Source organism: Abramis brama, assembly GCF_963993115.1.
Source record: "Abramis brama genome assembly, chromosome: 1".
NCBI lineage: Eukaryota > Metazoa > Chordata > Actinopteri > Cypriniformes > Leuciscidae > Abramis > Abramis brama.
The window spans coordinates 33,729,167-33,746,840 of record NC_139963.1 but is presented as its reverse complement, the minus strand read 5'-3'; the positions used below and the strand labels follow the sequence as shown (position 1 = coordinate 33,746,840).

The 17,674-nt window shown below is 36.2% G+C and overlaps 1 protein-coding gene across 2 annotated transcripts in view; it reads right to left on the bottom strand.

Moving 5' to 3' along the window:
• The window catches only part of LOC311069882 (syntaxin-binding protein 4), a 43,607-nt gene extending 33,732 nt beyond the window's left edge, over positions 1-9,875 (bottom strand). The window contains exon 1 of one of the 2 annotated variants that reach the window (XM_084093412.1): positions 9,375-9,875. In XM_084093412.1, the coding sequence (XP_083949538.1) occupies positions 9,375-9,439 (65 nt within the window). In that variant the 5' untranslated portion in view covers positions 9,440-9,875. The remainder of the gene's footprint in view (positions 1-9,374) is intronic. The other variant, XM_084093410.1, reaches the window with a different exon arrangement.
• Positions 9,876-17,674: the final 7,799 nt, after the last annotated feature.

Genomic DNA, 17,674 nt, shown 5'->3' with positions numbered 1-17,674 from the left:
TTTATATAGACATTTTAGAGGTAGAGATTTTCTTTTTGGCCATTGTTTAACAGTGACTGAACAGGTGGTTCCCAAACAAATATCCACATTTATGAAAGGACTTTAAAGATTTAACGTGATATAGGCTACAAAGTCTTACTGACATTAAGCTATTTCAATCCATGGGGTCTTTCAAGGACACCGGGCTGAACTCTATTATAGAAATATATTTCTATTATGTAGCCTATTATAAAAATATTATTTATTTTTTTTGCATCAAATTAGACCTGATTTGGGAATTGAAACTGATAAGCTACTTTAATCTATCGATATCTATCCAGAGTCTCCAGACAAAACACAGGGTGAACAAAACAAAATAATCACACTGGGATGAAGTCCATAGTCTAGTGAAGAAGTAGATAAATGTTATACTATTTCTACAATAAACTGTATATAAAAAATATATAAAATAAAAACAAAAAAAATAAATCTAAAATGTGTTGCATGCATCATCTTAGGTGGCAACATCTAAAAATATATCATTAAATCAACCTTACTACATTTGGTTACACCAAGAAACGTCATTGGTAAGAGTCAGGTCAGACAGAAATAGCTCCTTAATGACATATTTTCAGTTTTACAGTATCCTACTGAAGGATGGTTGTGGTTTCTTAACCTCTGATGGTCTGGAATCACACTGCCACTAGTTATTTTATGAGTCATGAAAAAAAAATGGAAAAAAATAGGAAATGCTGATGCTTTGGGGGGGAACAACATTTGTGCAAAAGCAGAAAACTCTAAATCCTTGTCCACTCAGACAGACATATTTAATCTCTCAACCGTTTCCATTTTTAGCAGCGTTATTGTCTATGGTCATCCCATGCGAAGCAAGAGTGCTTTTCTCTCACGTAGCAATCAGATTTATACACGGATACTAGAGGTAAAATTACACAATGGGTGGATTACACTGTCCAAATTTACTCAGCTTTTTGTATTCTTACAATACGTGTAACATTTCCAATGTTAAGTAAGTGGGTTGAAAAAAAACATTCCTCGAAAAGACTAACTGCATGCATAATGTAATGAAGAGACAACCTGTTAAAAGAGATCATTGTCATTTAGTGCTCAACAAACAGTGTTGCTTGCGCCCTAGTTAGAGTCAGAGTGACACTTTGCTTTAAATGCATTGTCACTGTGTAACTCCTCACTGTCATTTACCTCGACACATGTCCGACATGAGCCACAGTCCAAAACAAGGTACACAGGGTTGTTCAAAAAGCTTCTTAGGAGTGTTTGCTTTAGATTTTATGTTGTTTGAGTCATACCTGCACAATACAGAATCTTGGATAATGTTATCAGGGAAAGTGGAAATATGTGCATTTATTGTTATTGTCTTAGTTAATAATGTAAATAATGTATCTGCTGCTGTCCACAATCTGTCAAGTACCATATGACAATCAGTGTGACCAGACTTAAGCTTTCTTGTGCCAAACTCACAGGCTGTAATGATGTAATTTGTGGACTAGCTTTTACACACACAGCCATGATAAGCTTTATTTTCAAAATGATCACACCAAACTACACTGACTTACAGAACTCTCTCATGAGGTTAATATGTCAAGTGTGATTTGCACATTCACATATCAAGTCATGACTGGGCAGAGTACTTCATAGTGCACAATAATCTGCTAGGACAACCTGTCAATCAACCGCGTACAGCAAAGGTCTTCGACCCTGCTCTTGGGGAACCACTGTCCAGCAGAGTTTAGCTCCATCCCTAATCAAACACACCTGAACCAGCTAATCAAGCTTGCCAGGATCACTTGAAAATCACAGGCAAGTCTGCAGATTCAGGTTGGAAATAAACTCTGCAGGACAGGCATCTGCGTACAGGGCCCAATTCATGGTCCCACGAGATCCCTGGGCCCCGACCCTCAACCACCCCTCTTCACAGACACCTTATCCAATGTTAAACTACAAGAGAGTGATTTGGCTAAAAAAAAAACAGAAGAAATGTATGTTTTTGTAGACTATAAAAAAATAAAAAGATAGTAGCCTACACAAATCTTAAGCATTTTTGTGTGCATACAGGTGTGCAATCTGTTTGATTGGTTGTATGGTTGGGTTCCTTGGCATTGATTGATTAGTTGATACAACATTGAAAGTAAATTTCTTTTTAAAGGGTATAGTCCACCCAAAAATGGTTTCTTCAAAAATCATTTACTCACCCTAATGTCACTCCAAAACCATATGACTTTCTTTCTTCTGTGGGACATAAAATAAGATTTTTTGAGAGTTTTTTTTTTTTTTTTTTTTATCCATACAATGGATGTCAATGGGCACCAAACATTCTTCAAAATATCTTCTTTTCTGTACCACAATGGTTTGGAATGACATGAGGGGGAGTAAATGATGACAGAAAATTCATTTTTGAGTGAATTATCCATATTCATGAGTTCACATTTACATATAATTGGATAGGGCAGGGGGTTCCAGTCCTCACACCTCCCCACATTTTGTATGTCTCTCTTATTTGACCCGCTCAGTTGAGGAGTGGGTTCCATTCAACCGTAAGTGTACCGTAAGTGGACTTAAAAGGGTATTTCACCGTCTTAAGATTCCAATCCGAAGTGAGATGCGATAGTTACAATCATTTAGGGTTAAATAAGATAAAAAGACATATTTAATATAACCAAATTATCTAACCATAGCAACATACATATCAATTAGTTTAGGGCTTTTGAATTTGACAGATTAGATTAAGTTACATTTCTTAAGTAAAAAAAAAAAAAAACTGTCATCATTTACTCACCCTCAAGTTTTTCTATGAATCAAACATCTATGAATTTCTTTCTTCTGATGAACACAAAAGAAGATATTTTGAATGTCAGTAACAAGACATTTGACGTCATCCAGTGAATTTCATAGTATTTTTGTCCATACTATGGAAGTCAATGGGACCCATCAACTGTTTGGTGGTTACCCAAATTCTTTCACATTATCTTCGTTTGTGTTCAACAGAAGAAAGAAACTCATACAGGTTTGGAACAACTTGAGGGTGAGTAAATGATGACGGAATTTTCATTTTTGGGTGAACAATCCCTTTAATATTTATATGGCTGTATTATATACATTATTACACCAACATCCAATGAGACAGGCATGATCTCCAATTGCAGTAATTGCAACAGAACATGTCTTTCAAGAAACGGGCTGTAACTCAACAAATGTCTCCATTGTCTTTCGAGACAGAAGGATGCCAATATTAAATGAAAGTATGGTAATTTATAGCCTTATATATTTATTTACAGAAATGTATTATGGCATCAAACCTCCTTTGGTATGCGTGACTTGAGTTTCGTCTGTTTGATGACGTTGCAGGGTGTTCTGGATTAACATATTTTGTTAAGGGATGTGAACTTCAACAGATATCCTGTGCTCAGGGAATAGGGAGCAGTGAACACTGTGTAGGGACCCTGTCAAACTTCATGAGTGATCAAAATCATGAGTATTACTGATGTATTTGTATACTATGTATTATTACGAGGAGTCTGTGACGACTGAAATAGAAGTTTTCATCTCATTTGCTCTAAAAAGGCAAAATGTGCCTACATTTATAAAGCCTGATACTAAAAGGCTATAAATATCCTTTCAGAGCAGCCACTGTGATACAGGAGACAGCTGTTCTTTATTCAAGAATCTGCTATTCCCGAGAATAGCAGAACAGTAAAGCTCAGGCAGAATGGCAGATATTTAGCACTGGAAGGCTTAGCAAAGGCTTGAGACAATTTGAGATGAGCTATTGAAATGTCACCGAGAACAGCCTGAAAAATCCTACATTTTAAAAACTGAAATCATCTTTTATTCATCAGAAAAAACTATTTATGAATATATAACTCACTTATGCTGTGTCTGCAGTGTCTTTCATATAATATTCTACCAGCACTAAAAACACCCTCCAACCACCTCTGATAAACACTGCCTGTCAGGCATTGGCAGATTATATAGCACTACAGTGCAACATGCTCTAACATATTTGACAACACAACAAAACGAGCGAGTAAAAGAGTATGTTGCAGTTGCAGTACTTACATTGTGCTGTAGTTTTTTTCCCATTCAAGCTTTGGATGAAGGTGACTATTAAATTAATGTTGTGAATTTCACTAAATCTTGCTCCGAAGTATCATTTATCTCACCACTCAAGAATCTCAGAAAGCCAACAGTCCAACAAGCTGTAAATCCTATGAATGATGATTCATGACAGATTGTCTGTCCATGTGATTTCTCATGATGCAGAGACTTATTTCATATTGGCTGTTTCTACATTTATTGGCATAGAATGAGTTTTTATGGTGGTTCTAAATCGAATTGTTGATTTAGTATATGTATGTATATACAGGCCAACATGTGTGTATGTATATGTATGTATATATATGTATGTATATATATATATATATATATATATATATATATATATATATTATAATTAGGCTTATACAAATGGATGTCCTCCGAGGGAAAATATTGTTTTCTGTCTTCAATCTGTTCATTCTGATCACAAGTTGTAAGAATTGTAAACAAATAGACTGGCATTATCCACCATGCAATACATGCATATATATTGGTGGAGCAAACAAGTGCCATGATGAAAATCATATACTTGTTTTAGGCACAATGATGGTTGTGGTTAAAATATTTGATAAATGCAATTAATATGTTGTGTGGATAAATGTTTAATGTAAAATAATGCAATTTTATTTTAATTCCAATGATCCGGCAGTTAAAAGTATGATTATTCTACATAGTTAATATTATCCCAAGTAATATGAAAACTGCATGGATAATAATTTGAATGATATATGATATGTCATCTTTGCTTGTTGGCTTATAGTGATTGACTGATGAAATCACACAGTCCTAAAATCCTGAGCTGTGGCGTGAAAGACATCAGACAGGACAAATATAAATGCATTTCACACTTTCAAGAGTCCTCAAAAACAAAATACTTACATAATATAAAACACATTACTTACTAAATAAATACATTAGGATTTCTTGTATTTCTAAATAAATTCTTGGATTTGTTCATAGTTTTGTTAAAAACGTGTTTGTCTTCATTTTAGGATTTAGTTTTCAATAAACTTTAAAATTTCACTTGTTGTAGTTGGATAAATCGTTGTAATTTTTTTAATATTTGTTCGAGCAATGTTTGTTCAAACAATGTTTGAATAACAAATCTATATTATAAAAGAGCATTTACACTCAGAGGACATCGAAAAAGCACATCATGTCAGCCCCTCAAAAGAAAAAAATGCATTCATGTCTCTGTATGCAAATACATTTATGCACCACCACAATACACATACGAACACTATCCCTTCTCCTTCCAGCAGCCATAGCAACTACCCATTGCATCAGAAGTTTAATCACCAAATCTGCACAGTGGGTTGTTATCAGATTATCGGATAATCCAGTCCACATTGAGAAATCACAACAGCGAACCGTTTTTGGCCAGTCCCGCTTCTTGTTTCTCATCTAGGAAAAGCTCAGTAAACGTGCCACCCATTGCAGTAATGAAGAATGGGAAATGAGAGTGGCAGCTTTACTCAGGAGCCAAGTTTCCATGCTGGACCACCGAGTGTGGTGAAATGGGTTAATCTGAAACAGTCTGACAGGCCAGTCTGACCTGTTTACCAACAGCTGCATTCTGGGCCCATGACTGCCCTCCATAGGTAACAAACAGAAACGCATCCCAGAAAATGTCACAACATATCATTATCCACTTTTAATCATGCTTGATGCTGTCAGCATAAAAACAACACTGAATGGGATGAACAATCATGAAGGGATTGTTGAAATTGTTTTTCTCATGTTACGGAAGGACAGAGATTATAATTTAATGAGACGGCTTTGGGCCAACAAGTCTATTAATGGTCTAATTTTTGATCAAATCAGAGAAGAGAAAAATTCACATATTCACAGAATATTTTAAACCGACAAAATCTACAAAAAACAAGGAACTCCCGCACACTATCAGTACTTGCAAATGAGTATCAAAATGAATTGGTCTCACGACCTTCATCAGGCATATACATATTCAAACTCAATCCCATTTAAAATAATCACATGCCCAATCAATGTAAAGATCCATTTGTAACCAATTAGGCTCAGTGACTGAATACATAATTAACACCACATCATCATGACCGAAACGTTGCTAATAAAATTTTGATACTCATTTTTGCAAGTACTGATAGTGTGCGGGAGTTCCTTGTTTTTTGTCGATTTTTTGACCTGCTTATATGGTCTTTTTTCCCCACGCACCATCACCTGCAGGTGTGCGATGGTGCGATGGACATAATATGACAGATAAACTTTTAATGACAATAAGGTGTATGAACTGTCAATATTACGTATAGGTGCACCATAATGTATATGTTCTTTTTCTGGTAAGTACAAAAGCTGACTCTTTGCAAGTCAACTAATGTAAAAACATGCCTGTTTTTTTTTTTCTTTTTATGACTCTATAACAGTGTTGCAAATAGCGTAGAAATCAATAAATCACAACAAAGCTGACGCAACAGACCGGTTAACAAGACCTCATTATTAGGCAGGACTGTGACAAACAAGATAACAAAACAGCAAAGTCGGCAAAATTATGATGTTGATTCAACCATTGATAATGGTTATTAGCGAAAAACATGCAAAAACTAAATCAATAAAAAACAACCATGCAGAAAAAAATTTGCTATAGGATGTGTTGTCAAAGTATAAAATCGAGGCTTTAAAATAATGTTTTAAAAATATAACTGTGTTTTAGGTGTTAGCTGACTGTGTCTGTTGTATAATCAAAGTTTGCATCCAATACAAATGATTCTACTCATTAATTGCACATATTTCATTTGATTACACTGCATTTAAACATCGCACTGAACTCTTAATGACCCCTTATTTGTGTCTAGCTTCATTCATTTATGTATACTGTAGCAGGCACATAGTGTGCTATTATAATGCTGTCGAGCATTTAATCCACAGACATTGACATAAATCACAGATTCCTGCAGTTACGCTGAAAAAGACGCAGGCTGGTAGAGGGAGCCCTTTCCTGTAAAACTTTTATACAGATCCAAAACTTCTATGCTTGCTATGAGATAAATGCTGCAAAAACTTCTCTGAAGCCTCATACATCGTCTGTACAAAGACACGAACCAGAAGCATGATGTTGTACACCACATGCATTGGTTTATATTTGTTTCAAATAAGGAATTCAAAGCCAATAGAAACGCAGTAATGTTCATAGTGTAACATCAGCGCAAATCCACAACGTTGAGATCACGAGGACACAGTGCCCTGTTTGTGAAACACTATATGCACTGATTGATTAAAGGTAAATCTATTGGTATACAAAGTCATCACATTCGTGAGGTTGAGCTGATAGCATCAAACACACTGATAGTATCTTAAAGCCATTAAGGTTAATTTCTTATTAGTGTATAAGAGTTCAGGTGACAGGACATGTGTTTGGGTTTACAGCGCTCACATGGACACAATGCTGAGACTCGGACACCATGTCCATGATCAGATCGACTATTTACACGTACATTTGCTCAAGTAGAAATTCTATTCAAGGTTTTAGCATCGATTTTAGCATAGAATAAGTAGTTATTGATGAAAAAGTGATGAAAAGTGACAAAAATAAATGAAAAAGATCAAAATACAGACTTCTTTTCTTCAAGTTAAAGTACTCATTCAATGTACAATTAAACAACATCAAAAGAGAATAAAATAAAAAAAGACAACTGTAGTATCTTGAGAAAAATAAGCTTGAAAATCAAAGGATGTACTTGCACTTCTGTTATAATATCATGCAGCTTTTGTTATATTTAAAAGAATATATTTTGTTACATTTATATTATTCTTTCTGCAAACAACATGCTTCAGTTGTTCAGACTGTTTCTTCAGGTCATCACTAAAGTACCGGTCACCAAACTCTAAATTTAGCACGTCACTGGGCAGATTCATTCTCAGGTAGGCTACACAACCAGCTATTCCTATATTTCATGGCTATAATATTAAATGAATGTGCCGTCAGTAGAATATTCAAGAATGTTTCCACCTGTCAATCACACACCTGCTATGATGCCTGATACTGGTGATGCAACTACTGACTTTCATTTGAACTTGAAGGCTGCTGACAATCACAAACAGTGTTAAAACCTTTCAGAGTGTGTGTTCACCTTACTTAACCTCTACATTTGGGTAATGCCTTAGATGTAAACAAACAAAAAAAACCCTGCCATATACTGTTCTCAAACTGGGGTCCGGGAACCCCATGAAGGCTCAAGGAGTTGCTTGGGCATCCACGAAAAATCTGAGAGGAAAAAAAAGACAATTTACCTAAATGTAATTTTAGGACTGTAAGTTATCGTGTTAGCTTAAGAAATTGATTAAATATGTTTAATACTGTTCATATGCATTCCAAAACATTTGTTGAAATCATTAGATTAAATCCATTTTTAATCACTAATCTTTTATCAGCCCCGGTTTTTAAATGTAATAAGTCATTTTTAAAAGTTTTAACATTTTACATTATTTTTAGTGGGTAGAAAATATAGGCTACATAGAAAACATTATCCAGATATTGTTTTCATCGTCTCTTTTGCTTTATTACACTGATAATATCAGTTATTTACCACAATTATTTAATTTAGCTATAACAACATATTGGCTTTATTATATAAGGCTTAATATTTTCCGTACAAAAAGAGTTTTCAGTACAAATGAGCCTATATGAAAATATAAATCTGCCTTTATAGCCTATAATAACCGGCTGCAGGTTCTCTCGCAAAGGGATCATTATCTTTGGGGTCCTTGGCATAAAAAAAACCCTGGTCTAAAAGAAGATGAAGATACGTATAACATCATCTGTATAGGCTATATAAACGCAACACGTTTTTGTCAGTAGTAGCCTACTTTTTTGTTTAATTATTACAGGCTATTACAGACATTGCGCACGAACTTGACGCCTCAGTTTTTGAAGAGACTGTCCAAAATATCTATTATCATTACTCAAAAAATGTCAATGCCACAAATCTGTAGCCAACCTAATCTTTGTTAATCCGGGAATATGTTTTAAAATGCTCACGGCTACCTTTACTTTGTGGAAATAGCGAAACCTCGTCGTCAAGAACATAGTGTGAACAGTAGCCTACTGTATGTAGCGTACTACATGCTCTTCATTAATAATGCTGATCTTTACTTGTCACATATACACAGTTAGAAACTTAAGTCGTTGACATGAATACTTGTAAAGTTTAGAGTTTAATTTGATGTCAATGGGAAGGTGGAAAATAATAGAGAGCATGCAAAACTCTAAAACCAAATTCAATTCTTACCAGTAAATGAGCGAAAGTCCATCAAAACGCTCGAGCTGTCTTCCCCCGGGGTTCAGATAGGACATTGCATCCAACTCAAACGTTAAGGTTGAAATAGCCTGCTCTGGAAACGGAATTATATGCTGCCTCCTCCAAATATGACCACCAGACACATCACCGCGATTTCATGTCATGCTTGTGGCTCGCGCATGCAGCTTCGCTCAAGAGTCAGCGTTCATTCAGCATTAAATCAATGATACAGCAACTGCCAGAGGGGAGAGAGAGAGAGAGAGAGAGAGAGAGAGAGAGAGAGAGAGACTCAACTATGCCAGTTTCTAATCTGTAAAACACGTGGTTTTCATGCTGACCTGGTCGTCTGTTACAAAAATCTACATCTTGTCGACAGCCCTCTGGTCACATTACTTTGACTTTGCCAAACTACAGGTAGGCTAATGTATGTGTATGTAGGTTATACTAGGATGTGTGAGTCTCTGGCTGCCTCTCAAGAACCATGAGCTGTCTACCTAGAGAGCATTTTAGGGCATCAGGTAACTAAGCTTTGATTGGTTAATACAGAGATAAACTTTGTCTAGGCCTATGTGCAGTCAAAATGAGGTAAAGCCAATGACCGTTCAGCTTCAGGTAATTGAGATGAATAGTGCGGCTGTTGACCTGTTCTAAGAGATCGCTGCACTGCAGCCTAAACACCAGAAGGGTTTCCAATTTCCTCACATAGACATTTGTTTGTAACACCAATATCTGTCCCTGTAGCGTCATACGTAAGTCAAATCAAAACCTGTCTACATTTGTTCTTTTGGTGCATAACCCATCACTCTTTGTAATTAATTAGAACTCAAAACCAGTAGGCCCTCAGTAAAGGAAACTGCAATACTTTTTACATGCAAGAAGGATCATGGGTATAAAATGAAAAATTATATGATGAAAAAAAAAAAAAAAAATCAACTAGTCCCACATTGTTTTGTGCTTTAGAACTAGTTCTGCCATGAGGCCATTTTCTGTCTTACAGTACACAGTCATTGCTTAGTCACCTTTTGTGTGACAAACTTATAAAGGACACTAACTCCTCCTTCGGCCTACCGGTACATATGAACCAGGGAAGTAAGGAGAGTGATTTGTGTGTGACTGTAAATTCATCAAGTCTTAACGAAATAGGATTTGCTGTCTTTTTTCTTGAGAAACTCTGATATAGTAAAAACCGTTACGCACATTTACCATGGTATTCACTTTCACCTATTGCAGTTATTGTTACTAATGTACAATCATAATAAATTAATAGAGGCCAAGGACTCAAATAGTGTAAAGAAGCTTGAATAAGTTGATATGAATCAAAGCAACACTCCTGGTCAAATTAAAACTCTGTTTGTTGTTGCTCTTTAGAAAAATTTAGTTTAAATTTAAATTTATTATAAATTTATTAACAAAACTAAAATCGGAAAATTTCCCTTTGGCCAACATTGAAAGAATTTTTTACATTCCAGATCAGTGTAATTTGCATGCAGAATTCTGTTCTATGTTCTTTCTCGCATCTATTTGCAAATCGAATTCTGTTTGGCCTTTCTTGCCACTATTTAACCACAGTGGTTAAAAATAAGAGGCTGTTGAATCTGTCTATGAGGAGGACACTGGTGACTGTATCAAGTTACCACTATTTTATTGTAGAAACAATAATTTAGTATGATATGGTATTCTCTTAACTACGGTTTTACCATGTATTGTAAAATACTATTTTAAAAGAGATTGCTATGAGTCTTTTGCTTCAAGTAAAAATTATTCAGTTCTGTTTACTGGCCATCATACATTATCCCAGAATAAGATGGTAAATGATCGCAAAATTGTCTTTAAATTGATCTTATTTAGCTTCAAACAAGCATATTTTTGTATATTTAGTTTTCTAAATGATGGTGCAAAATTTCGAGGTGTTAGTACCTGATGCATCTTTTCCAAGTCTCCCCCTAGTGGTGAAGTTTGGTAACGCAGGGAAGCGCACATCTACAGGCTAATTGCTGAGACAACTTTAGTGAGACGTCAGTGCAGTTAGCCATGTCATCCTCCAGACTCCTGGCATACATACTTTACATTACTTATACTCAGTATTTAAAGTGTGTCACAAGTTGCAGATGACTGGCACTTAATCAGTAAGTTTACACACTGCTGTGCATCATTTCAGCAGGTCTGAGAGTAAGCGATATTGACATCCTGCCTTGGAAAGAAAAGAGTCACTACATGAAGTTCAGTGCCATGGTGACTACAATGCTTGACATACTTTGAATGAGATCATGTGCGGCGTAAAGAGACAGAGAGAGTGACAGAAAGGGTGTGGCAGCGTGTTTTTAGATAACATAGTAGATCAGTGCACATAACTGCCCGTTCACAGTCATTCTGTCAACATTCCTCCTTATCTGAAAGGCAATGTTCCTTGTCCGTCTTAAGCAAGCAGAGAGGAATTACAGCTTTCGACAGCAGACTCCCTAAAGTGACATTTTCAATAACACATCATATTGGTCACAGAACACTTATGGCTTCTTAAAAAGCATGTTTAACACTCTTTCTAAATAAATGAAATGGCTGGGCCCAGGCAGGATTGGCTGGTTTTCTCAGACCCTCCCCGTTGTAGAATGTAGGTGGGGCTGCACCGTCTGTCATCAGACCCAGCCAAGCAGGTTCGTTCTGAATCTCATTCTTGACCTGGGTGTGGTTGTCACCAGTACTATGTGTCAATGCCACTCCATGACTCTTTTATACATACTTGTTACACTGACATAGCCACTTTCACCTGTACATTTTCTAATCAGGCATTTTGACATTCAACAAAGACAAAAACAATAGCAAATTCTGAAGGGATAAATAGAGTGATTAGCCAATGGTGGCTGAAAATTATTGCTCTGTTGAGATTTTCTGCTGGGGATTTGAGGCCATGGCCAGTCTGGTTTGCTGAACTGTGGCTGGGCCATAACAGGATTGCTGCAACACAGCAGTTTTGTGTGTCAAAGGGTCTTTGGGGGGTTTTCAAACTCACTGAGCCTTGGCTTCCTGCTTTGTCCACAGTCTCAGGGAGGATTCAGCCATTCTCTGAGGCTGGACTTGCTCTGTATGCCCGAAAGAGTTCCCCAACAGCATGGAAATGTAGTACTGAGATACCTAAAACACAGTTTAAAGGGGTCATATAATGCCATTTTTGTACAAGCTAATATGATTCTTTAGGGTCTAAATTAAAAGTTTGTAATATACTTTAATTAAAAATTCTCATTAGTATTGTAAGAAAACACTAATTTTACCTGGTCAAAAACAGCTCTGTTTTCAGCACGCCGTTTAAGTGCATGTGTCTTTAAATGATAATGAGCTTTGCTCTCCCCGCCCCTCTGTTCTGTGCGTACACCGTTTTTAATAATAACACAATAACCATAACGCATTGTTCATCATAAATTATGAATTATATTGAGAACATCGTACATAGAAAACATGCCGTAATTAATATAAAGGTTAATAAAATGTTACACTCACTTCTTCTACTGGAGGTTCAGCAGGAACACGAATAGTTGGTACTGATCCTTTTTTCAGGAGCAGCTTCTTAGCAAAACCAGCTTTACTGACCCTCGTTTGTAAAGCAGTCTGGTGTGTGAAATGATTCGCGCAAACATGAAAGCATTGACGTTGATCGTGGGGAATATTCCCTTCAAAAACAAACTCAGCCACTGCGTCTTCAGCGGTTCGGATTTAGGAACATCAAAGTGACTGCTGTGTTCCTTATTACACTCAAGAACAGAACACCACAGACGCCATTCTGCTCATAGACAGTGCTCCAGCGTATCAACAATGACCGCGCCGGTCCACGCGGACTATGATTGACAGCTTGCTCACGAGCGAGGGCGGGTCTGTGTTGAAACGCTGCTGTCAATCAACAATCGTGGGAGGGGCGTCCGACCGTGTGACGTCACAAAATCGAACGGCTTGATTTGAGATAGGGGAAACATATAAGAAGATTTAAAAAAAAAACACTGGATGGATTTTTATCATTTTATGATGGCTGTGTACAGGCACTGCCAACACACATTTCAGTACAATCAACTTGTAAAAGTGCATGTACCATTATATGACCCCTTTAAAGAGAATCTTTAGTTTGTAGTAGAACTTGTACTGGTAACGATAACCCAACGATGCAAAATTATATGATACTATATGATACGATATGATAACAATACGATAACCAAACAAAACTTGAACCCTAAAGGTGCGGTCACATTTACTGTTGCTTGGTGAAATTTCATGGGTGATATCCAGTCATTTCAATTGGAATTTACATGACTGGAAATTTCGCATCAGGTTCAAGTTTTCCCCACGTTAACCAATAAAACTCTACTTGGTTTGAAAGTGACTTCTGTGCTTTGTGCATCACTGCTGACAATGGACAATGTACCTCTTTTGCCCGTTCCAAAAGGTGAATAATGCAGAGAAATAATATGTTTGGAGTGACATTAATCGCAATGTCAATAAATAAGTACGTTTACATGTGCAGTCTCAAAGCTACAGTCTCTATCTGTCCAAGTGTACGTGACACAAAGACTGTTTTAAGGATGAAATACATGCAGAGCGTCACTTCTGTCTCACCTCTAGGTCTGTTCGACCAACTTCACAAACTGAATCATCCAACTGGAACAAATTCAGACAGACTAAAGCATTTACATGGTGAATTACTGTTTTAGCTGAAACAGAACATTTAAAGTAATGACCTTTCTCCTCTCACTGAAACAGCATTTTCAGTGGTTTTGTAAATGTTCCTCTTTGGCCTAAAGAAAGGGAGGATAAGTAATAAGGCTATGAACCCAAGTGTCACCTTTATCTGAAAGAAAAACAGGTGTAATGCAAGATTTTACGACTGTAAAGCGTATCCCCTTCAGAGACAAAAGTTGTAAAGCCATGTTGTCACCAACAATGTCTTAACATACCTCAGCGGATGGTTAGCATATTTGCATCTTATGGTTTCTAGGTGCATTTTTTGGGACATATTGCAAAGAGAAACTGCGCGACACACCTTTAGCGACTAGAAAATGCAGTTGTGTATTTAACAAAGCAGGTGCTGACACTCCTGCCATTGAACCTTAAATCTTCACACCCGGAAAAACCGACACTCCTCTTTCATTAGAAATAAACAGATTGATGAATGTAATTTCTACATTTGTTTTATAAATTTATATGGTAATGTAATATAAGTGACTTGGTTTTTCATGTTTTAATCAAATGTTATACTGGTTTGCCTATTAGTGGAGGATTTTAAGAAATCCTTGATATGAGACTCATGCTTTATTGTTAAACTGTCAGGTAGGGCAGTCTATTTTGGTTGATAGCTCAAAACTACATATTTAAAATACTTTGGTCTCTCCACCCATGTTTGGATAATGCACCTTGCACTGAGAGAAATGCTCAGTGCAATGCAGTACACACCCCATAGTCCATACACATTTATCACAGACTAGACTCTCCCCAGGAGGAGAATGAACGGTCATTTGTACACCCCACCAATAAAAAGTCTACTACACGATGGCTAATTGCACACAAGCTCATCGTTACAACTTTGAATTATGTGTGTTGAGTTCCAAAGCAGGCCCATCCTGGCAGAGGAATGCTAAGAAACCCACAAGGATAAATACACTACGGTATACTTCAAATCTGGCAGCACAGGTCTCGCTGCTGAATTGTGTTCACATAATGTTCCACACATGTCCGTCAAAATCACCTTCACTATGGGTGTGTAAGGGAATTCCGGCTTTTCACCCGTTTCATAAATTCCTGGTTCCAAACCCACTTACAGAGTATCATTACAGTATTATTCATTATCAGCAGTGCATGCAAATATCTATTCATTTGCATAATGTGTGATGACAGATTTATTTCTTGCCCTTTTTAAGAATATGTAGAATATGTAGCAGCTAGAATGTGGCAACAATAATTGAAAATACACTTGATACAAGCACATCTGACAAAGAAGAAACTCTGCAGGTAATGAAAATGACTCTAATATGGTGCAGATCTAAATGTAAATGATAGACAAAAACCCATTCGCACATAAAGATCATTAGGAAGTGTTCTATATAAACACTGTTTGAGAAGTATGGCTACATGTCAAAGTTAATATTTAAGCCCTTGGAATGGACTGTGTTCACTTTTAGCCAGTTTCACACAAGGACTCCACAGTTGTAGCTTATCTTCGGGCATTCCTTTAGAGATGTTATATAATATTGCATCGCAGCTGTATTCATTATATCCATAGTAAGATAGGCTGCTATTACACATTTCATGTCTTCTGCAGTGTCAGGCTTTAGGCTCTTTTTACAGGATACTCAATATTTTTTCACTTACTTTTGCAAAATGTAAAGATCCATTTATCATAAACAATATTATCAAATGAAATATATTGTCACTGTACTGAAAGCAAACCCGATTATTAAAATATTATCTGAAAATGTTTTACTTTGTATCAAGTTGATATACCAAGTTGGTCTATTTTTCCCCAATATTAATAGTTGATGTAAAAAACATTGTTGAGAAACACTGTTAATTAATTTCAGATTTATTTGTAAAGCTCTTTTCAACTTTGTCTGACCCAAAAATACATTATAAAAATAGTTTTCTTTTCTTTTACATTTTACACAGAGCCCCAGCACCCCTTTGCTTCACCCAGACCCCAGCTCACATTAATTGCATACACATTAGTGTTATTTTAGTGACATACTATTGTAGTATTTAATAATATTTTAAATTAGCTTTTGTTTTATATTTTCAGTTTTCATTTTAATTTACGTTTTAGTGATTTTGGTTATGTACTTTTGTCATTTTATTCGTTGGTTTTTAATATTTCTATTTATCTTGAATTTATTTTTAAATGAAATTTTTTGTCATTTTAACTCAAACCTATTCTATTTCAGTTTGTTGCCATGAGGCAACATTTTCATTTAAGTTTAATTTAAGTTTTTTTTTAATCTAATATTTATATTTTATTTCAGCTTTATTTCAGTTAACGAAAAGCAATTTAATAGTTTACATTTGATTTCTGACAGTAATCAACATGTAAGGGATTGTCTGGGTTTGCTATATGTGTAAAGTTCTGTGTCCTAGTTTTTAGTTCATTGCTATGCTTTCTCATTGATTTGTTTATGTTTTAGACTACACCTGTTGTTCATTTACCTGTGTATTTAAGCCCTGTGTTTCTGTCAGTTCTCGTCACGCTTACACCAGTTGTTCTGTTTTCTAGTTCCTAGTTTTCTGAGTGTTTGCAAAGACTATAGATTATTATATCACTTATGAATGGGAGAAACTGCAACGTGCAATATGGCGGAATACGTCGCTTCTAAGTAAAAGAGCCAATCGCTGATTGGTAAAGTCATTAAATCACTGCAGCTGCTGTAAGAGGCTCCGGTTCCCATAGAAACCGGAGACTCGCGATTAGGACTGCACATGCACATCGTCTTGCCTAGCCTGAAAAATAAGCTTTTTTAGCGCTATTTGAGCACAAACAGCTATGGGGCAGTTCATGTCAGATTTTGTTGCTGATTTGAAATATGTTATTTAATTGTGAATTATTTAAATGCCTGAAATAGCTGCCTGGAGGCCTTGCAAATATGGACGCCGAGTGAACAGACTTTCCTTGAAAGGGACTTTGGTGTTTGTTTAATAAACTTTGATACTGCTGCAATTAGATCCTTCTCGCCATCGTTTTTGCAACCAAGTGACAACACACAAGTTCACACTTGTACATGTTTATATGCAAATTATATATAAAGGCTCGAAGCTTCTTTGAGTCTCACGATATTCAGGTAGATATAGCAGCATAAACATTAGCATAAAATATTAAAATATTTGAATTTGGTTTGAGGTCAATGCAGCTGATCAGGGCTGAAGCCTGTTGACACCTGTGGACATGTTGCTATTTGTTTTAGTCTACTGCACTTATTCAGCTAACCCTGTGTAATATTATTCTTGTTTTTCATTCATGTTTAACTGTAATTCGGAGAACCAAAATGCATCCTGGGTCAACTTGAAATTATACGCCCTCAGAAATAATTTGTCCTGTGCTTTGTTTACTTGTTTGTGCTTTATGGTTTACGTGTGATTACACCGCAATCTTCACCTGACACCTGTTGAATTGGTCTTTGAAAAATACATTATTTATACAGCGTGAGGCCTCAGGCATGCTGGAAAATGGAGTAGTAAGAGAGATACTGAACACCAAACTAATATTGCTGTTGCTTTTCCATCTGCTTCCATCCAAAAACTGACAGTAAAAAAAGACACACAAATGCACACAC